Raw genomic sequence first — 27,740 nt, forward strand, 5'->3', positions numbered from 1 at the left:
ACTCTTATTCCTAACCTTAAGAATAAGTGAGATTCATAAAGGCTCCTAAGTGTTAAAACTAGGTCTCAGCTCCTACATTATTTAAGAGAGCTGGAGAGGCCTCCTAAACTAGAGGAGAAACAAGAACACTGTTTTCATCAAATATATAATATACTGGAGTTATGTATATTATAATGACGACAAGGATGTGATAAAACAATACAAGCTTTATCGAAAGGTATTCTTTTTGTAACTGACTTTGTAAGAAATGTAATAACTTCTCCGACTCTATAAATCAATGCTCTAATTACACAAATGAAAGTGATGACGGCATGTTTTGTTGTCTGAAGGAATACATCAGTGCATCAGTGATGACTTGAGCTCTTCAGTCCACAGTACACAGGGTCTTAAACACACTAATGTGACACTGACCACACCAAACATACAGTAGCAGACAAAAGTGTTTGTTTTTAATGACCTTACAAATTTGCTTTATCCATCAAAATATGAGGAAAATATATAAATATATTTTTCAATGTGAAGGAAGAACAAAAACTATTTACCTGACAAATTTATTTAGTAAAATAAAGGCAAACTACAGCTACATGTTTTAGAATAATAAAAAAAAACACAGGAAAAATAATAAATTGGCAACAGCATCATTTATTAATATTTGCCTGGTTCTCTCTTGTTTTGTTTTTGCACGTGTCCAGAATTTCTTTGTATGATTTGGCATGTTTCATTGCATTATTATCACAAATAAAACTATTGAATTCAAGCACAACTACACAATATGATTGCATGATCTTGAACTAATTTAAAAAGTATTAGGATAAAAGGTGAAGATATCCACTACTGAATAGGATTCCACAGCATTGATACTAATGCATGATCATTTTGAACAATGCAAAGCACATTTGTTAAAATTAATTTAAATATTAAAGTTTTAGTGTCTTAAGGCCATTGGTCATTGTAGTCCTTTAGTTCACAGCACTTCAGTCAGCTCTTAATAATCATCCTAAACTTTAGTTGCTTTTAGCTTCTTTATAAAAGTCTCAGACTCCTAGAGAACTCATACTTTTTTGACACTTAAAACCGGGTGCACACTGTGATTTTGGCCAAGATTTGGCCGTCTGAGATAAATTTAGCAAATCCTAAAGATTCCTCTGATCCTATGTAGTATTTGATCGTTAGTTTGACAGTTTAATGACCGTTGAGATCAGATGAAACTGTCAGTGTCAGAAGATCTGACTCAGTCCTGCAGTGACTTCTGCTATACGACGACCGTCAAATCGTCTTTGGAAATTGTCTGAAAAGCCGTGACCAAAATTAACGTTAGAGATTTCTTGACAGTGAATGTGTCATTGATTGATGTAAAACTCTGCGTGCGTCCGTTTTTAAACTCGTCTTGACGGTCATACAGTCTGACATTAATATCAACTGAGATCTTACAGTGTGACATGACTTACAGCGATGATCATGTTCGTACAGTCTGATGAGCAACAATCGTAAAGGACTTTAATAAATCTCACAGTGTGCACTGGGCTTAAGTCAAACCTTAAGACGATCCTTAAGAGCATTTCTGAGAAGTTTTATACATCAACAGTAGGTCTACAAAAGCACAAACTACTGAGAAAACAATCCAGAACTGAATCCAGGAACAACACTTAACACGAACAAACAAAACAATTCAGACGAAAGACATAACACACATTTAAGTGAAAGAAATTACTGCTTTGTTTGTTATTTGCTTTGCTTTGTCTTGTTGTTCATTAGTTGGTCAATCTCATGAAGACAAAGTTCATGAAGTGTCTTGAAGATCTCACTGTCGAGTCCCTAAAACACAACGAGTTGCATCTGCTGTTAAAGATGTCATTTAGGGAATAGTGTGAACATATACATGCTAAACATGCAATAATACGCTTGTGGCCATCAGATCATTCATCAAAATCTCGTTTTATTCAATAAAAACAGACTGGTTATAATGCTTTAACTATGATGAAGAATTCCTAAAACTGTTTAAGAATGTTTTACTTAAAAAGATGATAATGATAAAGTAATAACTCACATCTTGTTTTAGTTTGAGCTGCACGAGTCTGCTGTCCTCTCTTATCTCCAGCGTATCTGAGCTCTACTGGAATATAAATTACACTGATTTCAGAAATAATCGAGCAGGATTTACTAAAGCAAATGAGTTGCATTATGTGTTAATGTTCTTTTTATGCTTTAATAAAGCAAATGCATTAGATATTTAATCATAAAATGAGCTCATAATCAACAGTAAGAGGAGCAAACACCACAACGAGTTAAATAACATAAGTAGATAAGATCAAATAGACCTCTAAAAAAAAGGAACTCACTTCACTTCAGAATAATATTTCCTGATAATTTACTCTCCCCCATGTCATCCAAGATATTCAGGTATTTCTTTCTTCAGTCAAAAAGACATAAAAGTATATAAATGTTTTTTTTTGTTCAACCACAAACACTCATCTTGCACTAGCTGTGATGAGACACACATTATGTAATCACGTTGAAAGATCTGACCTAGTGTAGAATATAGTCTGAAATATTGGTAAAACTTTATTAGGTTCATTAGTTAACATGAACTAATAATGACCTGCACTTATACACCATTTATCAATCTTTGATAATGTTAATTTCAACATTTACTAATACTTTATTAAAATCCTGTTAACATTAGTTCATGCACTGTGAACTAACAATGAACAGCTTTATTTTAACAAATACAGTAACAAATGTATTGCTCATGGTTAGTTCATGCTAGTTAATACATTAACTAATGTTAACTAATGAACCTTTTTGTAAAGTGTTACCAAATATATTATATATATATATATATATATATATATATATTTTTTTTTTTTAAAGAACATATACATACATACACATATATACAGTGCAATGCATAAGTTTAGACACCCATGCTAAAGTTGACTAAAAAGAGGAATAAAAAAATCATATTTTGGAAATTGAACTTAATGCCTTAATTTAAAAAAAATCAGGAAAAATCCAACCTTTAAGGACACCAATTTTCTTTGTGAATGAATAATGTATCGTAAATAAATAAATGTTCTTCCTTAAAATACAGGGTGCATAAGTTTGGACACCCCTATGTTAAATTCCCATAGAGGCAGGCAGATTTTTATTTTTAAGTATTTTTTTTTTTTTAGGATACTATGCATCCTGATAAAGTTCCCTTGGCCTTTGGAATTAAAATAGCCCCACATCATCACATAGCCTTCACCATACCTAGAGATTGGCATGGGGTACTTTCCACAAGATCATCTCTCAATGCAAATCAAACTAGCTATTAGGCTAACTGAAATAAAACCATGCCAATCTCTAGGTATGGTGAAGGCTATGTGATGATGTGGGGCTATTTTAATTCCAAAGGCCAAGGGAACTTTATCAGGATGCATAGTATCCTAAATTTTTTTTTTTTTTTTTAAATACTTAAAAATAAAAATCTGCCTGCCTCTATGGGAATTTAACATAGGGGTGTCCAAACTTATGCACCCTGTATTTTAAGGAAGAACATTTATTTATTTACGATACATTATTCATTCACAAAGAAAATTGGTGTCCTTAAAGGTTGGATTTTTCCTAATTTTTAAATTAAGGCATTAAGTTCAATTTCCAAAATATGATTTTTTATTCCTCTTTTTAGTCAACTTTAGCATGGGTGTCTAAACTTATGCATTGCACTGTATATATATACATATTAGGGGTGGAAAGGTACATCTATTCGTATCGAACCGAATCGGTACGGGCGTCACGGTTCGGTGCATGAATTTACACGGTGAATACACGGTATAAAAATAAAATAAAAACTCACGTGCAAATTAATTCATGTAATGCGGAACTACTGTTAGATACACAGGTTATTTAGGGACACCTAATCTGCAGCTCCGTTTGTTTATACTTTCGTCTGCCTCCGCAGCGCGAGCCTCCGATGACTGCGTGCGCCTCCCCAAATGGACGAGGCATTTATACTTCACACTCGCCGGTGTACTATTCTTTGAAACGACAGGATGTGACTCTGTGTAATTGTCCTAAACCATCAGGAATCAGCGGTGAGAAGTAAGGTACACTCGTGAATGTTTATTTTAGGACAACAACACTTTAATAGCCTACACCAAAACCACACTACAAAAGAATCGTGTAAACCATATTATTCCTTGTGACATTAGAAAACGTAACCTCCAACTAAATTAACATTATCTTACATAATTTCTAAACATTTTTATTTAGTTTTGTGAACCTTTTTATAAAACATGGTCATTTATTTTTATTTAAAGGGCTTATGTCTGCTATTGTAGGCTCATTTAGTTAAAGTAAGCAACTCATTTAGACGCAAGAACTGGGTGACGGTGCTGTGAGATGTACATGCTCGGCCAGATTCGGCTCGAAGTTGTGCGTCTTCGGATGCGGAGCTGCGCACGCTAAAAAGTTGTACACTGCACACCGCCACACGAAATGGGGCCTTGCGCACCCAACGCACACGACCGCCCACATCGCAATGATGACATTTTTGGCGCGCACACCCTCGCGCTTGTGCGTCGGCACATAAATAAGAGATGCTGTATTTTCATTTTATAGCTGATTGTCTTATTTTGTTTACATCTTACTTTACACACTTCAGGGCAGCCTGTTGCAGCTCAAGGGAGAAACTGTATAGGTGGTACAGCCTGAGAAATGCACAATAAAAAAAATTGCCTTCTGCATTTTTGTTTAAATTTTCCCTCCATTGTACCAAACCGTGACTTCTGTGTACCGTTCCACCCCTAATACATATACACACACACACAAAAAGGTAAAACAACGATGTCAGATAATTTTGAAGTTAGAGGAGAAAACGAGATGGAGTTTTTGTCTTTATCGACATTTATGAGCCGAACACACGTGACCTTTAATTTCCGCTGGTTTGTCTCGATGCGACTCTTATTCCTCGGCTGGATCGTGTCGAGACTTTGAACAGGGTTCTTGCAGGTTTCAGTAAATCAATTCAGAAATGTGAACGGCCTCTTGGCGAGCTCCTCCAATCAGTCCACGAGCCACTGATAGCACGCGAGCGACGTGTTGGAGACCCCGTCTAGTAGGGCTGGATGATTAATCGAAAAGTAATCGAAACCGAAATTCAGAGCCTATGACCGACGTAATTTTACCAAGACGGTTATTTCGGTTATTTCCCTGTGTGCTAATGTACTTTCCCCTTAAAACATATTACCGCGTGTGTAGTCACGTGACTCTGCCTGTGAACACGCGTCTATTTCGCTTCAAACTCGCTTACGCGAATGGATTCAAAATGTTTAAGCGTAGAACTAAATGCGATAGACGCGAATTTGACGCTCTATTCGCGTTTGGTGTGAACGCAGCATAATAACAGGCTGCGATGTCAAGATTGCAATGCTGGAATGTGTGTGTGTGTCAGAGAGAGAGAGAGAGAGAGAGAGAGAGAGAGAGAGAGAGAGAGAGAGAGAGAGAGAGAGAGAGAGAGAGAGAGAGAGAGAGAGAGAGAGAGAGAGAGAGAGAGAGATCTAACAGTGGAAACTTAAAAACATCATTCGTCATTATAACATCAACGTCAATTTGTACACACAGGACATCATTAAAACTGCAAAGTGTTTAGCCTACTTATATTTGTGTAAAACATTGTGCTTTTGTCAAACTGTAACCTACAACTGTCACCCAACCAAAATCACACACACACCGTGTACATTTTTTTAATAAAATTATCAAAAAGCAAAAATGATCTCATCTTTTGTACATTCATCATATTGCACTGGTTTTCATTTCTTGCCATAAAACAGAGCACTAATCTTTTTATTTTTAAGTTAGGCCTACACATTCTACATTGATTAAAAAATAAAATCAAATGTGTTTTTAATGGTACTATTATTTTATACAGAAATTAATGATTTATAATTCAGTTATAAAATAGTTCAATAATCGTAATCGAGGTAACTTGTTTGATTAATTGCGATTATGATTTTAGCCAAAATCGTCCAGCCCTACCGTCTAGAGCTCCGCTTTGTAGGCTACGACTGGATACTTTTTTGCTACTCTGTAATAACTTTCTGCGGCCAGCATTTCTGGAAATGAACGAGGGTAAAACCTTTTTAAGACCTGACTAAATGAAATTTAAGACCTCGAATGAAAATCTGGCCGTTTTTAAGACGTTTTAAGGCCTGAAATTTAAAGTTCCGAATTTTAGACTTTAAGACCCCGCGGGAACCCTGTTTGAAGCTGCACTGAAAGTCGCATTTGGACTCCATTGAAGTCCCTACATGTTTTCCTCAAAAACCTTCATTTCTTTTCGACTGAAGAAAGAAAGACATGGACATCTCGGATGACGTGGGGGTAAGGAAATTATCAGGACATTTTAATTCTGAAGTGAACTAATCGTCTAAGAATGAAGCGTTGTTAATGCCTTAAGGCGAGACACGGCAGGCAAAAACAGATTTTTCATGCAGTGGTCAGTTTTGAGATTTTGGTCTAGTTTACTCCTTCAATGTGTGTTCTTTCAATCTGCTATAAAGAAAAAGTTGAAAATATACATTAAGATGCTTATTTTATTACATTTTATTTACTTGCGGCAGTAAGTTTCTCCCGAATTTACCAAGAAGTTAGCATTACAACGCCACATGCAGAGATCCGTCTGCTAACTGAAGTCTGTCATGACCGGTATCGCTGTAAAGCTCTGAGTCTCCTGCACAACGCTATGTAACCCAAATATGGGCATTTCCTTTCAATCAGTAACCAGTCGTGAATGTCCAAAGGGGGATTTAAAGCTAACGACGAAATCTCATTGGCTACTGCTGGTTTCTGCTAACGTGATTCACTTGTGAGCACAGACAGGAAAGTGAAAAGGCACTAGCAAGAAATGTTTAGGGACCTAGATATGGTGCAGGAATAGATAATTAGACTTTAGAAAGCTGTGAATGCTACTGTTGGTCTTAGCGTCTAACTGTCTAGCGTGGGTTTTATCAGCAACTTTGTGCATGATAAGCCAATGTTAATTCATTGAGTTACTGCAGTTATAGGACTTATATGCCTGCCATATTAAATAATCAGTTTTCATGTGCTAGAAATATTATATATTATTATTACTAAGGGCCTGAGCATTTATTTTGTTTTTGAGCAATTCTTTCCAATAGAAATGATAAATTACCTTATTTAAAGCTTTAAATGGCGTTTTCTCAAAATGAGTTTTGTCATTCTCCAGTAGCAGTATTCTGAAGATATTTTCAGAGGGATTTGTTAATAAATCATTCCTGGCCTGATTTATGTGACATTTTAATCGAAACAATATGGCAAAAATCGATTTTTTAAGGCTATGGACAGTATATTTTGATTTCCTAGGTAATGAAAGCATATATCCTTTTTTTTTTTTATCTTGTGTGTTAACAAAATGAAAAAATACTTTTGCACCTGGCTTTATCATATGTTCAGATCTATCTACCGAAAATATATGCAAAATCGGGCATATTTAATGAGATAATGCCTAATTTGAATAATTAAGCATACAAATTTCAAAAACTTGTAATACATTTTTTATATATACTTGTGTAAGTAATCAACTGAGGAAGTTTCATGGTGATATCTATTATTTTAAAATTTTACCCTATTCACCTGTAGTGTCTCGCCTTAATAGCAGAAAATCAAAAAAGGGCAAAAGTAGTGAGAGCTCACCTCATCATCATCATCATCATCATCCTCATAATCCTCATGCAGCTGAAACACAGTGTGTAGATGTGCTGAAGTGTTGAATAGCGCTGATAGAGATGTGCAGGCTCTGCTCTGTGTGAACACAAGTGACAGTCAATAAGGCATGAAAAAAAAAAAGTTTGGTTCCGGTTGGTTGTCAGTTGAGGTCATCATGGGGGAATTGATTTTTTTTTTTTTGGCGGGGGCAAATGAGTACGGTAAGTTGCTGTGCACGAAACAGCATCTCGAATGCGGACGGAGTTGGGGTACTTTGAGCCGTGGAGGGCAGAGATTCTGGCTCTAGGGGCGCACTTCAGTGCTAAATACCTGAACTGAAAAAAGACGACACCACTGACAACCGAACCAAGCTGGTCGAATGTACAAGAGCACTGTTTGACTTCTTGAAGCATGTTTTCAAATGATTTTAAACCCAATCTCACAATTTTGGTTGACATGCTAGTGTTGCATGGGCAAATAATCGAGACATTACACACGTCCATCGTAAAAGAAAGAATAATATTGTTAGCACTGAGCTAAAGTTAGGCTACTGTATAATTTACACGGGTGATTCCAACTCTTACTCTCACATTATACATTATTTACTGTGCATATTCGTTCTCACCGCCTACTGGCAACTATTCAGAACACACCAAAAGTTACCAGTGCCTTTGTAAGTGACGACAACGATGTGTGAACGACAGACACAGCTGTCTTTTTGTCTCTCCTCGGTTTTCTCCTTTCTTCCTCTGTTTTAAACCTCCCCATCTCTGCTCTGAATCTCCTCAAAATCACAGTTTAAAATAGACACAAATGTACATTTATAGTTAATATTTTACCTGACTGCTGCTATTCCACTGTCGTCTCTTCATCTGTACGTGGAAGTGTTCATGTCCAGCTGTTCTGGTGCAGTACAGTGTCCTATACTGTACTGTTCTTGAGTTCTCCAGCTGGAGAACAGCTGTGAGGATAACGAGGATGAAGATCTTCCCAGAAAACATCATCTTAAGCGGAGAGGTGCTTTTCTCAGGCTCATTTTATCAGCCATTTAACAAAGCTTGTACTGTAGCAGTTACTCGCTCTTCCATCGCTGAATTCTCCCTTTCGTTCTTCTGTTGATCTTCTTACTTTATTTCACTTTCAAGCTCCTGTTATTTTTTTTTATCCTGTTGTTTTCTCTCCTTTTCCTTTCTGTTTGCATTTAATTCACCAACAGCTCCACCAACAGCAGCTCCAGCAGCAACTCCAACAATAGCAGCAGCAACTCCACCAGCAGCAGCTCCAACAGCAACAGCAGCAGCAGCAGTAGCAACAGGTAAAGCAACAACAGCAGCAACAAATGGTGCAGCAATAACAGCTCCAGTAATAGCTCCAACTTTAACCCAAAAAGACTTGCTCTTGCCATTACCATTCTGCTCTTGTCTGATTTTCCTCTCTTCCAATCTCTGTCTCCTCTCTTCCGATCTCTGTCTCCTCTCTTCCGATCTCTGTCTCCTCTCTTCCGATCTCTGTCTCCTCTCTTCCAATATCTGTCTCATCTCCTCTTCCAATCTCTGTCTCATCTCCTCTTCCAATATCTGTCTCATCTCCTCTTCCAATCTCTGTCTCATCTCCTCTTCCAATATCTGTCTCATCTCCTCTTCCAATCTCTGTCTCATCTCCTCTTCCAATCTCGGTCTCATCTCCTCTTCCAATATCTGTCTTATCTCCTCTTCCAGTCTCTGTCTCCTCTCCTCTCGTCTGAGTCTCTTAGCATCTTCATACATCTGATTACTGTAGTGTCCTCCTCCATTCTGCTCTATCATTGTGTCAATCTTCTGCAGTAGCTCATTCACCTGATCTCTGTTATTCATATCTCTATTGTTGAAGACGTGAAATCTGCCTCCACACTGATCAACTAGATCTCTTAATCTACAGTTCTCCTCAATGAGTTTCTCTATGGGCTTTCCTCTCAGCAGATCTCCATGAGTGAAGAGAATGATGGAGTATTTTAACACTTCTTCACCAAACATCATCTCAATCTTCTGAGGAATCTGCTGCTCCTGATCAGTGAATCTGTCATCTACTCTGAACACAATGAGAAAAGCGTGCGGTCCAGGACTGGATATATAAACACTTCTGGCTATCTCCATCACTAACTCTTCAGTTTTCATCTGTGTGTCGAATAATCCAGGAGTATCAACTACAGACACAGATCTGTCTGATACAGTGGCGTGTTTCACTGAGGATTCACTGGTTACTGATTTAGTTCTCATCAGAGATATAAACTCTTTCTGTCTCAGTATTGTGTTTCCAGCTGCACTCTTCCCAACACCAGTTTTACCCAGAAGAACAATCCGTCTGGATGAGAGACTGACAGCAAGTGTTGCTTTTGGCTTTTGTCTCTTCAAAGAACTCTGATCCAGTTTTGTTGCTCCCTTTCCTGAATGTTACATGGAATAAAAAGTAACAAAACATTAATAGTTAAGACACTTTCCTCACTGTTTGGGGATAATTTCTAAAGCAACAGTCTTACAGTAACATGTTATATTCTTTTTATTTACACTTTAGCCTCATCCGTTTTTATCTTGTATAATCTGTACTTATCGAAATCAGCGTTATACTTATTATAATTGTCCAGATCATTGTCTAAAATGCTGGTCATGGTAAATGGTCAACACCATTTCTTCCCAAATCCCTCAGGAAATAAAAGGACAATAATCAAACTGGAAACTTAAAGGCACAGTATGCAATTTTCGCCGCTAGAGGTCACTTATTCAAAAACATGCGTAGCTTGATGACGCTGTGAATAGGGCTGGGTACCGAGTTCGATACTTTTTAGGTACCGACCGAATTGCATCGATACTATCGAGTATCGAAAAATGACATGTTGTTTGGTTCCAGATTTCGATACCTAAGGGGTTAACTCGTCAACGTCAGTGCTCCAACAAATACATATGGAATGCACAACGACACACAAAGTCGCGCACGCACATACACGCAAACTCTACACACACACGAGACGCGAGGAACTCTCCGCGCACATACTCATGTGAGACACACACACAAACTCTCCACCTGCATACTTATGAGACACGAGCACACACACATAATACCTTAAAGATGTGGAAAAGTCGATCAAAAGTGTGGCTACATTCCTCCAGGCTCGATGCCAACAGCGCGCGATGCAGTATTAGCGGTAAAATAATCGCTGCAAAGACCGGTACCGCGACAGATATGATGAAGAGTTGATCACTCTGACAGTGTTTATATTGAAATAATAACCTACTGAATGTACACTGCCGTTCAAAAATGTGTTGGTTAGTCAGAATTTTTTTTTCAGTAAGGATGCATTAAAGTTATCAAAGGTGACATTAAAACATGCGTAATGTTACAAAATATTTTTTAAATAAATGTTTTTTGGACATTTATTATTCATCAAAGAATCATGAAAAATGTAGCATAGTTTCCAAAATATTAAGCAGCAAACTGTTTTCATATTTCTGAAGGGTCATGTGACACTAAAGTAATGATTTTGAAAATTCAGCTTTGACATCACAGGAATAAATTATATTTTGAAATATATTCAAATAAGATTTCACAATATTACAAGTTTTACTGTATTTTTTTTCTTTTTAAAAAAATCAGCTTTGGTGAGCATGAGCTCTTTATAAAAAATTTTTTGTTCCTTTGTGCACTGGCTAAGGAGCATGAGTCAAACTGAAAAAATAAAACCAAAGTTTTTCTGAGGTAATGTGTTATGTAATCTTGTTAAAATGGATTTCATGAAATTGGTATCGAAAAAAGTATCGCTAGGAACTGGTATCGAAACTGAGGTATCGAAATTGGCACCGGATCGAAAGATTTTGAACGATACCCAGCCCTAGCTGTGAATGAGCGTGGGATCATGGAGTGTTCGTCTTCACCTCCACAGCCGATGGGAAGCAATGCGACGAGGCAGAAATAATGTTCATCAGTGAGATAATGTATTAAAGATTCATTAACGTTACTGTGGTATGAAGCCAGGCGGGGCTGAGGGCGTGGGACATTTTTGCTTTGTTTATTTTTACAATTAAAGTTATGTAACCATAGATTTCGGACATTTATCGGCGAGTGAAAATTGGGCCTAAAATCATGCAGTGTGAACTCGGCATAAACATGTTGAGCTATATTACAATGATTAGTTTCTGTTGATAAAAGTATCCAAACAGTTGCTCACCGGTCTAATAAAACCAATTTCATATATTTTAATCTTACATATTGTGCCTTTAAGTCCATCTTTACGAAGTTATTCAGAGACTTGCAACTGCATTTTAAAGGTCAGTGAGATGAGAAACTACATGCCATTACTGTGATACAAAATATTCTGAATAATAAGACAATAATTATTTTAAGAACTCTTAATAATCAATATTTTTACTCTTATAATAACAGTATTTGTAAAGAAAAACTCACCCATTGTGTGAAGGCGTGCCTTAAGTATTTTTGTAATCAGCATTTTAACTTGTCCAGTATGTCCTCTTCTCTTGTTGTTGAACACATGATATCTCTGGTCATAATTCTGAACAATGTTCTTTAAGTGTTGATTATCATTGATAAATTCTTGTATTGTAATATTCTCTTCCTCCAGTTGATCTCCACTGGTGAAGAGAATCCAGGTTTTCTCCAAGCGATCTTCTCCCAGCAGCTCCTCAATCTTCGCCACCGTTTCTCTCTCTTCTTCAGTGAATCTGTCAGCTTTGATGACCAACAGAAACACACAGCAAACTGATCCACATCTCTGAAGAAGCACTTCATATTTCTGCTGAATCTCATCATCACTCAGCTCTGTATCAAATAATCCTGGTGTGTCATAAACATTGACTGTAATCCCATCAACAGTTCCGGATTCAACAGCAACATCTAGAGTGACTGATCTAGAGCTTTTCCTTGAGATAAAAGCTTTTCGTCCCAGTATTGTGTTTCCTGATGAACTTTTCCCAGCTCCAGTTTTTCCCAGTAACACCAAATTCAGACCTAGGCCTACATTCATTTCAGCCATTTACGGTGATGTAAGTTATCAAAAAAACCTGAAAGCGAACGCATGCAATTGTTAGTGCAGTTAACTTGCTATATAAACATTATTTTAGAGTTAATATCACATTATACGTCTCGTTATGTGATATTGTCCTGGTCTTCGCAATGTCTCGACCGGTTCAACATTTGTTTTTATTTTTTACTAGGCCTATCGCTTGGATCAGTATTCGACGGAACTCTATTGACCAACTATAATTTATTATAACGAAATGCGCATCAACATAACAGTAAATACGAAAGCTTTTTTTCCCCACGACATGTGCTAACTTATATGTTTTAACTTGAATTATGACCGTTTTTACTGCTAGCAGTACATAATCCTGAGAAGGTATAACGTTAGCACACATTTACAGAACACCAGCAGTTCTCTGTTAATCAATTTTTACAAGCCAAAACCTCTAATTTTTTAATAAAATGTTGTTAAACCATACCTCGGGCGAGAATAAAACAAAAAGTATCTACGTCGTGTGGCTCCAGTCTGATTTCTCTTCCGCTCCTCTGCTCTTCTCCTTCTTCGGTTTATTGGCGAGTTGGTGTCACATTTTATGAGCATTTCGCCCCCTACTGGGCTGTTGAACTGAATGACAACAGAGTAAAACAAAAGTAAACCAACAGGACCTGAGAGGTTTTCTCCAAAAAATAGTATAGTCTGCCAACTGATTAAGTTTTATAATGTATGTAAAATGTCAGCATTCCATTTTCAACAAAACAGTTATTAAATTAGATTGCATCATGATTCATTATCAGGCAGGTTCAGAGTTCAGTGTTTATTAGTATCATTCAATGTTTATTATTATATCTCACAACCATCATGAAGATTAATGTGTGATTTTTTTACGACATGTGGTTCAAATATACAGCAATTAGAATTGAATCGTGAATCATACGATCAGAATTAAAAGTTAGTGAAATGTGGGATGTGTTGAGAAAACCATCAGCTGCCAGATAATCTTTATAAAACTGGTCATCATCTTCTTAAATTCATAAAAATCTCCACTGTCAAAGTGACATACAATTCAGTACTTTTATTTTTATTCATTTTATTTTATTACACACAATTTCGTATACTTATGCAAGTCCTCATTACTCAGCTGTGCATGTTTGGGCGCTGGTCTGAATGTTTATTTATTGAAACAATACTAATTCATCAATCTGTGGATTTTGTCTATTCTTTCATCATCAGTCTCTGATGATATCATCATTTTAAAAGCCTGCAGTCACTAATTTTGTCTCTTACAACACATATTTGATCATCAAAATGACATAAAAAAAAAAAAAGTCTTTATGTATTAAAATGGCTCGAATGTAACTTAATTAGCCCCACTTAACTCAATCACACCAGCTTGGACTTGCTCCACTTTTATTCAGTGACCTGAAGGAGGAAACTTTGCACGAAATACTGGTTTAATTCAGCCATATGTTTGAACCACAAACTGATTCAGAAGAAGTGGAAGAGTGAATTAAACAGGCTTGTCTACAAGTCGATGTATCAGAATGGTAATGTGTTTAATGTATTGATCTCTACAACGATGGACACGATATGGTAATAGACCCTATTCACATTTCCAGGTTTCTCAGAAGCAGAAGTTGTCATACTTAGGTAAACTTCTATAGCGGTGAATGAGAAACTACATTAAATATATTTTGTGTTCCCATTTTCTCAAATAGCAAAAGAAACCCCCCACATTAGTTTTTCAAAAAGAGGAAAAACATGGATAGAGATTGATAATGGTAGACAGACTCAGAAGAGAGAAAGACATCAGCCGCTTTATTAGAAAAACCTTTACAGCAGAGTTAACTAGTTTCTTGTCATTTGATGCAAAAGTAATTACTTCACATTATTAGTATTATAAATGTACATATAATAAAAAAAATTAAAAAAATAATATATATAAACCGCATTTTTGAGACAATGCGGCAATTAAGGCAAACCACTCAGCAATGGTGTTGATTGATGAATTTGCACATGCAGGGCTCGAAATTAACTTTTTTACTTGGTAGCACTGGTGCTCCCAACTTCAAAAAGTTAGGAGCACCAGCAAAAATTTAGGAGCACCCACCAAAAATTAAGGAGCACCACAACTACAAATTATATATTAACAAATTTTATTTCAGCTGTGGCCAAGATTTGAAATTTGGTCTTCTGGCTCTATATCATCTCACCCCGATGATATTGGCACATGATTTGTCATTTGACATAAATTTAGTGAAGGCAAGCTCTTCTTTGGCGATGGTGTATGCGGTGTTATATTCATAGACAGTATGGTTATATTTGATGTATCCTGCCGATTAAAAGCCTTAATAATTGAACCTGATTTGTTTGCCACACACCTGTCCCTGATTTTTTTGCTTGGCACTTGGCACTCTATTGCTATTAATATGCTGTATTAATCTTTGTTAATCTTAGTTAATAAAAATACAGCTGTTCATTGTTCATTAATGTTACTTCACAGTGCATTAACTATGTAAAAAAATAAATAAAAAAAAATCTATAATGTATAGGCTATTAATAGCCCAAATGTTGAAATTAACATTAACAATGGTTAACAAATTAACAAAGTGCAGTTTTTTTAATAGTACAACTGTGTTAACTAGAATTTAATAAGTGGAACATTATTGTAAAGTGTTACCGATTTGTTATACACCGATTCAGACGTCTCGTGAGTGTGTTGGACAGATCAGTTGTTTTAACCATTCATTAAAGTGAATCGGTTCAAATGAGTCATTAGTTCGCGAATCGGAGTGTCATTAGTGGAAGTGTAGCATACGGCAAGCGTTGTGTGATTATCCCGGTAGTTTATTTTTTAGCACAATTCACACTCCACGGTAATTTAGGAGAAAAAAAAAATCTCCGAATGCTCCACGTGAAACTTCGGTCTTCCGCCCTTTTTCTATCGTGTCAAATGATTTTGATTAATATGCGCGAGGGAGAGAGAGCAAGACAGCGCTCGTGTTGTTTGAAGACGTGAGAGTGCGCGCGCGCGGCCGGGGCTTTCTCTCGTCAAGCGCAGCAGTCACTCACGCACCGATCAAAGGCTTTGGCGGCCGCCAAAAAAAATCAATGCAGGAAAAACCCCGGGATTGGTTATATAACGTTGGATAGAATGACGGTCCGGCCATCGCGTATCAGCGCACATAAGGTACACACTGTGAAGTAATTTGCAAACGTTTTTTAGAGAAATGAAAACAGGTCGCAGCACAACCATTATTTGCACTCGCACAAATGCTCCCAAATATATTTTTAGGTCGCACAGATTAAATTTCAGGAGCATATGCGACCAAAATGGTCGCAATTTCGAGCCTTGACATGGTTTGTGTTTAAGCATATTAAAAACACCAGATATACATAAAAACAACATAACATTAAAAACATGATTTGAAGCAAACCTTTGATAAAGGCAATTAAAGTGTTCATCAAATACAGTTGGTACAGCAACAGAATGATTAAAGTTGGAGCCTTTGTAAGCTGCCAAGGATCTCCATCAACTTTCCATCTTCAATACGTGTCCGTTCTGCCTCCTCTTTGACCTCTCTCAGCTTCGCTTCATAATAACGCATGTACTCAATCATTTCAATCTTGTTCCTCCGATTCAGTCGTTCCAACTCTTTAATCTTTCTTTCTTTTTCTTGCTCGGACGCTGTCGGCGTCTTTATTCTCTCCTCCAGATATCTCTTCTCTTCAGCAAATTTTAACTCCAGTTCTCTCTGTTTGTCTTTTAGTTTCTTCTCGTACATCTTCTTCAGATCCTCCTCTTTAGTTTTCAGCATGAGCTCCACGTCCTGGTAAGAGTCACTGGTGTAAAATTCCCCTCCATTAGCAGTGACCATGTCATCTACCTTCTCTAGGAAGTCCACAACTTGTGTACGATCTTCAATGTTTTTATTATTGAACACATGATATCTTCCTCCACAGCGTCTCAGGATTTCTTTCAGTTTTTCACTGGCTCCATCGACGTAATCTTCAATAGTGCCGTCTGTCAGTTCATCACCGTGTGTGAAGAGGATGAGTGTGTGTTTATCCGCTTCTTCTCCAAATATGGCTCTGATCTTCTCCACTGACAGTCTCTCTTCTTTCGTAAACGGGCCGAGCGGAATGACCAGGATGATGGCGTGAGGTCCAGGTGCCGTCATGTTTATACACTTGCTGATCTCCTGTTTCAGAAGCTCCTCTTGGACATCAGTGTCAAACAGACCAGGTGTATCTACCAGAGTGATTTCTCTTCCAGCCACTTCTCCAGTCTCTTTCCAGCACTCTTTGGTCACAGATGAAGAACTTTTTACTGCTCTGAAGGCTTTTCTATCCAGGATTGTGTTTCCAGAAGAGCTTTTCCCTGCTCCAGTCCTTCCCACCACAACCATCCTCATCGACACTGAAAAAGAGAAAATGAGCTAATCTGCTATAGACAAAGTACATTAAGCAAACAAATGCTTATATTATGAGCATAATGTATACTTACTATTTGGAAAATCTAAATCAAAGCTTCCTCTTCTACCTACAAAAAAAGAAAATACAATAATTTGAGTCACCTTAAACAATATAGATGGTTTCCATGATAATAGGAAATTATAGATTATTTTGGCTTTACAGTAGCTCTAGAATAAAGTTATTATCCAGTTTAAGTATATTTTTTATTGATTCAATTCCTTTGTAAAAATCTTTAGTTATTAACTTAGGGCTTACACGACACCGTTTTCAACTGAAACCAGAAAACTTTTAATGGCCGTTCATTTACACAACAACAGGGTTTTGGTGGCCCGAGAACGCAAACTTTGAAAACGATACCGTTTTAATGGCTGTTCATTTACACATCATCGAATTTACAAAAAATGTAATTCATAATAATACAAAATGGAGTAAAGTAAGAAAGTAAAGTAAGAAAGCCAAAATAAAATTAGTTACTTTGATAAACTACAAAAGTAAAACTAAAATATGCAGTTAATATCAGATTAATTATAAGGAATAAAGTTACCTTGTGTCTCTGGTGTGGCACTTGAGGACGACATGATTAAGATTTATAGCAGATCAGTAATGGTGAATCTCTCCACTGTGATCACTAGAAACAGGAAACATGAAATATAATATTAATAATAATGTCTGACATATACAGTGCAATTTGCAGGAGTTTGTGTACATATGATTACAAGAAACTCAAATAAATTACTTTGAAGCAAATATCTCAACAGACTTATTTGAGAATGCAATGATGATACAGGAAACAAGACAAGACTTGTGCCACTTTAAATAAAATAATATATATATATATATATATATATATATATATATATATATATATATATAACGCATACAGACAAATTAGCTGCAAACTGTCCTGTGAAATAAACTTTAGTTTAAGCAAAAAATAATAACAAAAGAGTGATGAATCTGGCTGTGATTATTAGTTGAGCGATGAACCTCTGGTGGCCGATTGGTTAACTACAATCATGACAGCAATTCTGTGTTTGTCCTTGCATGCTAAAATAAATATTTCAGCATTCTTAGACATTGCTTTGACAATACATGTTCTATTGTTTTCTCATTTATTTACACTTAATAAGCCCTCTCTTGTTATCTTTTATTTGCGTGTATTTATTGTAATCAGTGTTGTACTTGTTTCAAGTGTCCACAGGTCATTGTGTTAAAGGGATACAGTAGTTCACATAAATTAAAATCCTGTGATCATCTACTCATCCTCATATCATTTCAAACCTGAATGACTTCTGTTCATCTTCGAACATATTTATGAAACATGAGATTTTTCTATCCCTCCCTCTGAATAAATGATGACAGGATGATGATTTTTGTGTGAACTATCCCTTAAGTTCTGGTATTGGTAAATGTTTTACACTGTTTCTTCCCATGTCACACAGGAGTGAAAATGATGACAATAAACAAAGTGACTTCGTACGGTTATTTCTCCCTCTTTTGCCTTGCTTGGTTGTGCAGCGGAGTCGAATTTCATGTTGCGTTCTTTTGTTTTAAGCGCGTTAAAGTGTTGTGATCTAGTGATGTTACAAATGACATTGAAGCTTCAAAGCGTGTATCGAGTTCGCAGCACAATTTCTCATGAAGCTCCGTGTCGGAGTGTGGTAAGCCCAAAGGCTCAGAATTACGAAAAAAAAAAAAAAAAATAGTACTTAATAATAATAATTTGTACGTCCCTTTGCTCAATGGGCGTGATATCTTAAATACAGTTACTGACGATATAAATTTGCCTACACAACGTAATAACTTTAAAGTAGCCCATGTTCAGATTTAAACACAAACACAAGGCCTAGCCAACGCAAATCGAAAGTAAAACAGTACGAAGGTTCTGTGGTAAAGACACTTGTGTGCCCTAAACAGATAAGCACAAATTATTGTCAGTATAATTATTATGATCAAAATAACCGTAAAATAAAGACAGAAAGTTACCTTTTGTCTACGTTGTGGCGCTTGCGGAAAACATGATGGACAGCGTCACAGCCGATTACAGCGCAGTTGTAAAATGGCGACTTCCTCAAACGCGATCACCGGAGGAAGCATAATCTATGGGAAGAAAAACAGGAAGTCGTCTTCTTCTTTTTGAAATTTTGTTGGCGGTTGACAAACAACGAAATGGTGTATTACCGCCACCGACTGGTATGGAGTGTGGATTAAAATGACATATTCATTATATATATATATATATATATATATATATATATATATATATATATATATATATATATAAAAAAAATCCTGTCCCACAAATTATTTATTTTAAGATACTGAAAAATGAAACTAGTAATTTTGTAAAATATCTCCTAGTAGCCTAAAAATAGCATTTTTATTTTTGCTAGATTTTGCATTAGAATCCTTGTATCAGCCTTGTATTTCTGACAGTATAGCATAACATCCGGAGTTATTTGTGTATTTGTATTGCTCAAATAACCCCTTACAACCGCGTTTCTTCACCATTGTCCCTTCAGGCACCTTTTAGAGTGGAAAAAAGAGAGAAGTATTGACAGGATTCAGGTTAGTAGATATTTATAGAAAAATGATTCTGTTTATTAAAATATATAGCCTACTGATGCATCAAAAACAGATGATAATAGAGTAGGAGCTGCGTTCATTATACCAGACATAAATGTCATATTAAATAAAAGAGTTAATGATAAATTGTCAGTGTTTACAGGAGAAATGTTGGCCATTCTCTTAGCACTTGAGAGGGTAGAAAATAGTAAGCCAAACAAAGTGTTAATACACTGAAAAAAGGTTTTCAAGCAGTACTCATTCAATTAATAATTTTTCTTTCAATTCAGTTTACTATTTGTTTTATTTTTCAAGTTATATTTTTTTCGTTTAAAACATTGTTAAATATAAATATTTTTCATTAAGATCTTAAATAAGAAAAATTAGTTTCGACGAATGTACAATTTCAAGGTTACACACAGGCCAGCGCATGGGCATTAAACACAAATCTCGACCAGTGACGCAGTCACCAGATCGCTCTCGCTCCGTGGTGGATCAGATCACTTTACTTTCCTGCACCAGACCAGAGAGAGAACCAAGATACATCGGAGAAAAACTCTGGTAAGTGAAACAAACAACCATTTAAATGTGCTGCTGTATTTAGTAGCCTGTTAATTTTATGCCAGACATGACGCTCTGCTGACTTTCTCTGGTAACGCTAACGTTAGATAAGTAGCTGCTGCTACGTTAGTTTGAAAATGTTAACTTGGTGTTAGCTAGCTAAGTTTACACTGTCGACGTTAATCAATTCCTGGTCGATTTCAAAAGGGAACATACACGTTTAAAGAAAACCCGTGGCTTATTTTGATTTTACAATGGTAACGTTAATTGACGTGAACGTTTAAGCATTGAACGGAACGTTATCTCGAGTCAGCCGCCCATAAGAATAATGTTAAAACCGTTAACTTGATCAACTAACTTGTGTGAATAAGCTTCATGTTAAGGGACTGGCTTAATGGTTAGCTAACGCTGACGAAACACACAATTTATTTATATCTAATATTGCTCCATTGGCAAAAAAAAAAAAAACCTGCATTGGCGCCAATCGGGCGATGTCGGTTGGTTTTTGAATAAAAAAATAGTAGTACTAGCCAGAGGACACAGGGGGGCAGTAAAGCCACGCTGAATCCAACTTTGACACAGGATGCTGTAAGAGCTAAGTTAAGTTTGTTTTTTCCATTTTTCACTCTGTCGAACGAGCGACGCAACAGTCATTCATTAATACGTTTTTCAAGGTTAGTAAAATACTTCCGAATTCAGTTGATAATGAATATAAATGCTTAATGTTTTAACTTTGTTAATATAACTTAGATGATTTTGAACTTGCGTGTCAAAAAACTACATTAGGCTGAGATAATATATATATAATATTCTCTGGCATTAGACACGTCATGGCGAACAATTTACCCATGGTTTAGAATAAGTTTTGCTTCCGTTCCTTAGTCCACTCCAAGTGAAACAGAGTATAATAGTTTATTTAATATCCACTGCATTCTTTCATTACAGTGTTATAATAAATCGTAGCTTTTAGAATTTACAGTTCAATCCTTAAGGTTCAACCATTAGATTATAGATTGATGCCTAACGTTCTTTATACTCATGTAAATAAAAGCAGGTTTCCTGTGGATCCTTAAAATGTCTGAGTTTTTGTCTTATTCATACTTTGCACGTGACGTCACAAGTACTGGCTGGCGGGCAAGAACGTTGTTCTCCAGCAACGAAACCCAGTAAACTAATCAAGGATCTACGTTATAACGAGTCATTAATGTATTTTAACTTATATGTTTCATATACTAGTATTTAACCCAAGCTATAGATTGTGAAATTAAACATTTCTCGTTGTTAGTGTGTTTTTTATAACAAATAAACAACATATTTGAGCTTCAAACAACTACATTCTCGACTGAGAAACTCTTATAAATACATTTCGTGACACAATAACAGTCGTATTTTAAATTTCGCGGCCTTTCTCCTTTGCTATTGATGCAGCTCGGACTCATCTCGGCAAAATTCATTGAAAATGAATGACTTACGGGCACTTTGACGCTCTCTCCGGTGGCGGTGTGAAGGCACAATAACAGCTGTCATCTTTTACTAACAAGAAGTGTGTGATAGGTTGTTTTGAGGTTTGTGATATCTATGGTTTCCAATGAGAACCAGAGATGACCCAACAGTAGAGCTAGATTATTTAGGGAGGAATTATTACTGCTCGATTATCTTAAAAAACCTTGTCTGCTTTACACAATTTAGCTACCTTGGAGTTAATCCTAGTCCATAGTTATGCAGCTAGCTCGCTAACAGACTTGATAGCTACTAGAAAGACCTGGAACTACAGGACTCTACATTGAAAATAACATAGCCTATTACGATATCACACGAGCAAGAGTGCCTTCTCCCAAAAAACCAGCATGATTGCAAACATATTTATTTTATAAAACAGTTAATTGATGTGATAGTTGATGTGATAGGTCCGCTTTGATCAGAACATCTTAAAATAATAAAAATGATGCACACTGCTCTTTTTATAATGTAATTTGCTCCTGTCTGCCTCGCTGCCTGCTGCCTGCTGTGAGTGTGTTTGCTTCGGTGCTGTAAGCTCCGTCTTAGCCTCGTATTTCTTTGTTTTGAACCATCATTTACTACAATTTGTAGTTGTTTATACTAAATACAGCTTACCCAACATCTCAGATTGACATCGCTAGCTTCCGTTACTACTAACACAACACGCTAATTCGCTACTGCTAGCCTGTTAACGCGCCACCCGTGCGCTCAGCTGTTTTATTTATTTATTTTTTCTCTCGCGCGCTCGCGCCTTTGAGTTAGGCCATCCTTAAAAATATTTTGGTTTGCAGTAACAGCAAAAAAAAAGAAAAAAAGGGTCGGTAGGTCGGTCTATATTTTTTTATATATAAAACAAATAATATAAAAAAGTATATATTTTTTCATTTTTTTAAAAAAAAAATCAGTGTCGGGTGACATTAGGTGACATTTTTCACATTTTTCTAAGGGCTGTTTACACCAGGCCACTTCATGCGTTTTCTCAGATCGGATTGCAATCTGATTTATCAAAACGATTCCATTTACACCTGGTAAGCGTCAGCGACTTACTTTCACTTTGATTTGCGATAGTTTGCACGTTGATGCTCAGCTTCTCATCTGCGGCAATGCGTGTTGCAGTAGCGTCGTCATATCTGACTAAAACATGACATAGCCTATAACACGCTCTCGCATGTTTATTTTTTAATAAACTATATTCAACAACATATAAAAATGAAATAATCTTTAGAGTAAAGCCGCAGCCATCATTACCAAGCGCGAACCATTGACAGTAGGGATGCACCGAAATGAAAATTCTTGGCCGAAACCGAAAACCGAAAAAGAGGAAACCAAGGCCGAAAACCGAAACACCGAAAGAAATTATGCCAATTATTGTTAGTACCATTGCATTTATGGCTATGACTGTGTACTAAGTTTACTAAAATCAAGCCATTGCAATTGCATAAATTAATATTAAAGTTTCAAAGAATAAATCCATTAAAATTTTATGCAAATATTTATTTAGCATTTGCAAAGTATAAAATTAAATGTTTAACTTGACCCCACTCATGTGTACATTAAATAATAATGTAAAAGCCTACTGGCCTGGAGAAAGGTTTAAAAATGAAATGTTCTCTCATAAAAACAAAGTGCATTTAGGTCAATACTGCCATAGCCCAAAATAATATCTGCAGTTATATGCTCATGGACGTGAGTTGCAAAAACCATAAACAGCTCAGGTAAACCTCTGAGAAATGACGGCTGCTCTGCACACACACGCAAAGGTCTCTCGCTCCCTCTCGCTCCCTCTCTCTGCCGCGCGCGCTACGTACGCGCGCTCATGCTCGCTCGCGATTCCGGGAGATTTAAACTAATTTGCGGGCATTAGGGAGCCGGTATCAATACGCGGGAGACTCCCGGAACTTCCGGAAGACTTGGGATGTCTGTGTTTTGAAAATCGCTGTCCGTGGGTCACTCTTAGATATATTTAAATACGTCCACACCGCAGATATGTAATGTTGCTTCAGACAAGCACGTGCAGGTCGCGGTGTCTGCTGTTTGCGTCATCACAACATTTCGGCCGTATTGTTTCGGTGATAAAAGTCTTTCGGCCGAAAACCGAAAATGCACTTTTGGGCCATTTTCGGCCGAAAATTTTCGGTGGCCGAATATTCGGTGCATCCCTAATTGACAGTGAATGAAACGAAGCAAACTTAGCTTGCAGGCAGTAGTGTGACATGCGTTAACGGTTAACCAATGGTGTAAACATAATCATAGATGACGCGCCACGGGTTTTTTATTTAAAAGAAAGAACGTAGCTTATGTTTGTATGTAGGTCTAGGCAATTTATATTCACAATACTTAATAACTAATTTATTGCATTTGTATTAGTTGTTTGAAGAGTTAAAAAAAAATCTGTCGGTCTTAACGCAAGTTTACAACCGGCAAGTCGGTCGGACTGAAAGGGAAAAAAAATAAATAATTGGGTCGGTACTAAATTGACAGGGTCGGTCGGGTTACGGCAAACAAGAATATTTTTAAGGATGGCCTTAATAAAAGCTCAGGTAAGTAATAATCAGTCAACAAACACGGTGAGTAATGTCTTGTCCTGTTATTGTCACCTGCACTTCATGTCACATGTTTAGCATAGACTTCTCTGTTGGCAATGTAGGATTTATATGTGATAAATGTAAGGAGACAGTTAGGCTGACAGAGAAGATTTCAGAATTAGAAACACGCATCCAAACTTTAATTGAGGATAGTAAGAGTGCTAGAGCTTTAGATACTATTTTGGATGCGCCTAGCATAGTGACCTCTTTACATGATTCGGTTCCAGCTGAAGTAGAGCCTGTGCAGCCGGGCAAATGGGTGACAGTGAGGGATCGCTCTAGTCGCGGATCTAAAAACCACTCTTCCGTTCCGATTACCACAACAAATCGATTTGCCCCGCTCAGTGAAACACCCACTGAGAATTCTGTTGATTGTGCCCTAGTTATTGGCGATTCTATTACACGGAACGGAAAACACATTTAAAAACAAACTTAAACTTAAACTAATCTTTAAAATGTTCTTATGATCAAAGTACTGAGAACACATCTTATCCATACTGTGCTGTGTGTAACCTTTATTTTCCTATAATATTCCTACCAGCTGAAACTCCTCCTGTCAACTGCTTGTCCTGCAGAAATCTTTGAACTAGAGACTTCATCTTTCCCTTGCACCATTCTGGGTCTCTGCTCATGACGGAGGGGTCTAAGCATGCTATCTGCCTGACAGTGGGGTATTTCAAAGGGCTCTTTTCTTGCATTTTCTTAACGATTCTGGAGAGGCACATTATGCAGTCCCTTCTAAATTCGAGGACAGTGAGGTCACCTACTCTGTTGCTTGATTTGCTCTGAAGAGCCTATCAAGGAGGGATAGCACACATCATGTTAGTTATATAGTAATATATCAGGCATGTTTAAAGTTTATGTATACATCATAGGCGTAATTTGCGGGTGGGACGGGTGGGACATGTCCCCACCACTTTTTGCCAGGGTCGATATTGATGTCTTGGAGTAGCTCCCTTTTGATGAAACGTCTCACCAGACTCTACAAAAAGGAAAAACAAATTTTTATTTAGCATCCTGTTAACCAGCTTTGTTATTCCATCCTACAGAGGTTATTCAATGTGGTATACCCACTTCAAAAGTCATCATAAAACAAAAGATTAAGCCATTAAACGACGCAGAAATTAGATTATTACCATCATTAACTCCGTCAAGTCTCTGCACAGAAATGGTAAGACTGGCTCATCAGTCTGGTATTTCTTCAAGAATGGACAAAATGTTCTGGATAGCGCCATGAAAAACTGAAGTTTGGCTAAGATCAGGGGATCTTTATTTGCTGCTTCAATTGTATCAAAAGAAGAGGTTCCAGGGTTTGGTAGTTCTTTTCTACGGACTGCTTCCACGTATTCTTTCAGCTTTGGCCATACCTCAATGGCTCTCTCTGCAACAGGCAGATTTTCCACCCATCTGTGTCCACAGAAGGGGAGTGGAAAAAGAGATGTGCCAGTAAGTTTTGTATAATCTTCCCTTCTTGCAGGAACATTGTGAAAAACATAGTGCATTGCTCTCAGAAGTTTCTCGATATTCCATGCGGAGAAGCCAGTCTTGAATGAATTGTGTACCGTGTGCAGTCCACAGCTCCCAACCGAAATTAGCTGCCGACCTCCATGTAGTTCACCATGTTCTTGCTGGAGATTATTGAGGAACTTAAAGTTCACGTTGGGACCATCCATACTAATCGAAATTAGATGTTTCAGGTCTTGTAGGTGCACACATTTCTGAGAACAGAAATAAATAAATGATGAGACACCAACAAAAAAATGCTGAAAAGATGTTACAGACATGTTTGGTAATTGAAAATGTTCTTTAATAATAAAAAAAAAAAAAAAAAAAAAAAAAAAATATATATATATATATATATATATATATAAAGAATTAAAAAAATAACCACTATCAACAAGAAATAGGAATCAATGAAGAATTGGGGTGCAATGGATCACAAGACTCACAGTTCAGATAAATACAGTTTGTGAGTCACGACTCAGATCATTATTTTGGATCAGCGCAAAAACAACAACTTAGCTTTCCATTTATTACTTGGACAACACTTTCAAAAATTAATATAAATTTCAACATTATTAAAGACAATAAATAGTCAGTAATAATATAAGCACAAATAAAAACAACGGAGAAAGAAAAAATGATTGTCCAAACTCCCTATTTTTTTATTTTACGTATGGAGAATAAGTTATTCTGAGGAAAGATGCTTAATTTAATGAATTTATGATGCTCTCTGTGGCCTAACAGCAAATTATAAACCATTATAATGACAAAATGATTGATAAACAAATGAATGATAAACAATTATATGACAAAATGAAGGCTACAATACTAAGGTTGTCCACTAGATGGAGACATAGCATAACAAGTCTAATCTTTTCTTTCAGTTTCTAATCAGTTAGAATGACATAAATGCAAGAACAAAAGAACAATTATACTTACTTTGAAATGGTGCAGTAGATCCTCACTCTTTGAATGTCCCATGAACTGTGATCCCAGATAACGGGACTGGACACAACCAGCCTCCCAAAATCGAACATGGACATCTAGTTGTTTATTTTTTGTTGAGTGGTTTAAACTCTCATCAAACATCAAAACAAATGGTCCTGCATTGTTAACTGCAGTAATCAGTTGATTTTTGAAGTATGGGGCAAGTCCAAATTTTAAAATGTAGCTGGTTTTGTCCTTGCCACAAGAGAAAGATTTGACGATTTCAGAATCAGGAAACATTGCCTGAAACAACTCAGAAACACCTTCATTGGACGCGTAAGAGTGGTGATGGACAGCTGTGTTCAGACACCAGAGCACCTCCGCCTGCAAAGTCGCATTTGAGCCAAACGTTGATCGAATGTCGCTCGATTTTGCTGTGGTAACGTTAGCTGCTCCACAAACGTTGGTGACAGCATCAGTTGTCGTTGTAACGTGTAGATTTGTCGGTCACGCCAAAGTAACTAGACATAGTTGTTTGCTGACTTACTCTTACCGCCGATTTGTGGCCGGCACACTCCATATGGGATTTTACGGCGCTAATTCCCATTGTCCCCAACTTAAATGCTTTTCTGCAAACACCACAAAATCCTTCATCATTTTTACCACCAACAGGCTGCAACCATGTCTTGAAATTTTCGTTTTCCAGCCAATTTTTGCAAAATCCATTTAAGGACTTTTAATGCTTTTTAATGCCCCGCGGAAACCCTGATTTAACTGTTATAAATCAATAACAGCAGACAAACAAAATTTAAAGTGAATGTATAAGGATCAAGAGCCCAACTAAACCAAACAATGATCACCAAAACGGTGGCTTACAATTTGAGATTTTCTCCTTCAGTGATTCTGCTTGT

At 36.8% G+C, this 27,740-nt stretch overlaps 2 protein-coding genes across 5 annotated transcripts; both read right to left on the reverse strand.

Annotated features, from left to right (window-relative positions):
* Nucleotides 1-623: 623 nt before the first annotated feature.
* On the reverse strand, nucleotides 624-13,300 carry LOC311282685 (GTPase IMAP family member 8-like). Of its 4 annotated transcripts, XM_084396637.1 has the most exons (7): nucleotides 13,194-13,300; nucleotides 12,142-12,755; nucleotides 8,547-10,129; nucleotides 7,696-7,803; nucleotides 2,340-2,410; nucleotides 2,048-2,113; nucleotides 624-1,815 (listed from the first exon to the last, which is right to left on the reverse strand). In XM_084396637.1, exons 2-3 carry the CDS (start codon nucleotides 12,725-12,727, stop codon nucleotides 8,859-8,861), a joined length of 1,857 nt encoding a protein of 618 aa, XP_084252763.1. In that variant the 5' UTR covers nucleotides 12,728-12,755; nucleotides 13,194-13,300; the 3' UTR covers nucleotides 624-1,815; nucleotides 2,048-2,113; nucleotides 2,340-2,410; nucleotides 7,696-7,803; nucleotides 8,547-8,858. The 4 variants fall into 4 exon arrangements, with proteins under 4 accessions (XP_084252763.1, XP_084252765.1, XP_084252764.1 ...); XM_084396639.1 differs by lacking the exon at nucleotides 2,340-2,410 and having other exon boundaries at nucleotides 7,696-7,798; XM_084396638.1 differs by lacking the exon at nucleotides 2,340-2,410 and having other exon boundaries at nucleotides 2,048-2,110.
* A 978-nt stretch (nucleotides 13,301-14,278) lies between these two features.
* Nucleotides 14,279-19,288, reverse strand: LOC311302932 (GTPase IMAP family member 7-like). Its single transcript, XM_084429087.1, has 4 exons — nucleotides 19,175-19,288; nucleotides 17,733-17,816; nucleotides 17,220-17,255; nucleotides 14,279-17,132 (listed from the first exon to the last, which is right to left on the reverse strand). The coding sequence occupies exons 2-4, from the start codon at nucleotides 17,764-17,766 to the stop codon at nucleotides 16,207-16,209; spliced, it is 996 nt and encodes a 331-aa protein (XP_084285213.1). The 5' UTR covers nucleotides 17,767-17,816; nucleotides 19,175-19,288; the 3' UTR covers nucleotides 14,279-16,206.
* Nucleotides 19,289-27,740: the final 8,452 nt, after the last annotated feature.

The sequence above is a fragment of the Rutilus rutilus genome (assembly GCF_951802725.1).
Source record: "Rutilus rutilus genome assembly, chromosome: 1".
Lineage (NCBI taxonomy): Eukaryota > Metazoa > Chordata > Actinopteri > Cypriniformes > Leuciscidae > Rutilus > Rutilus rutilus.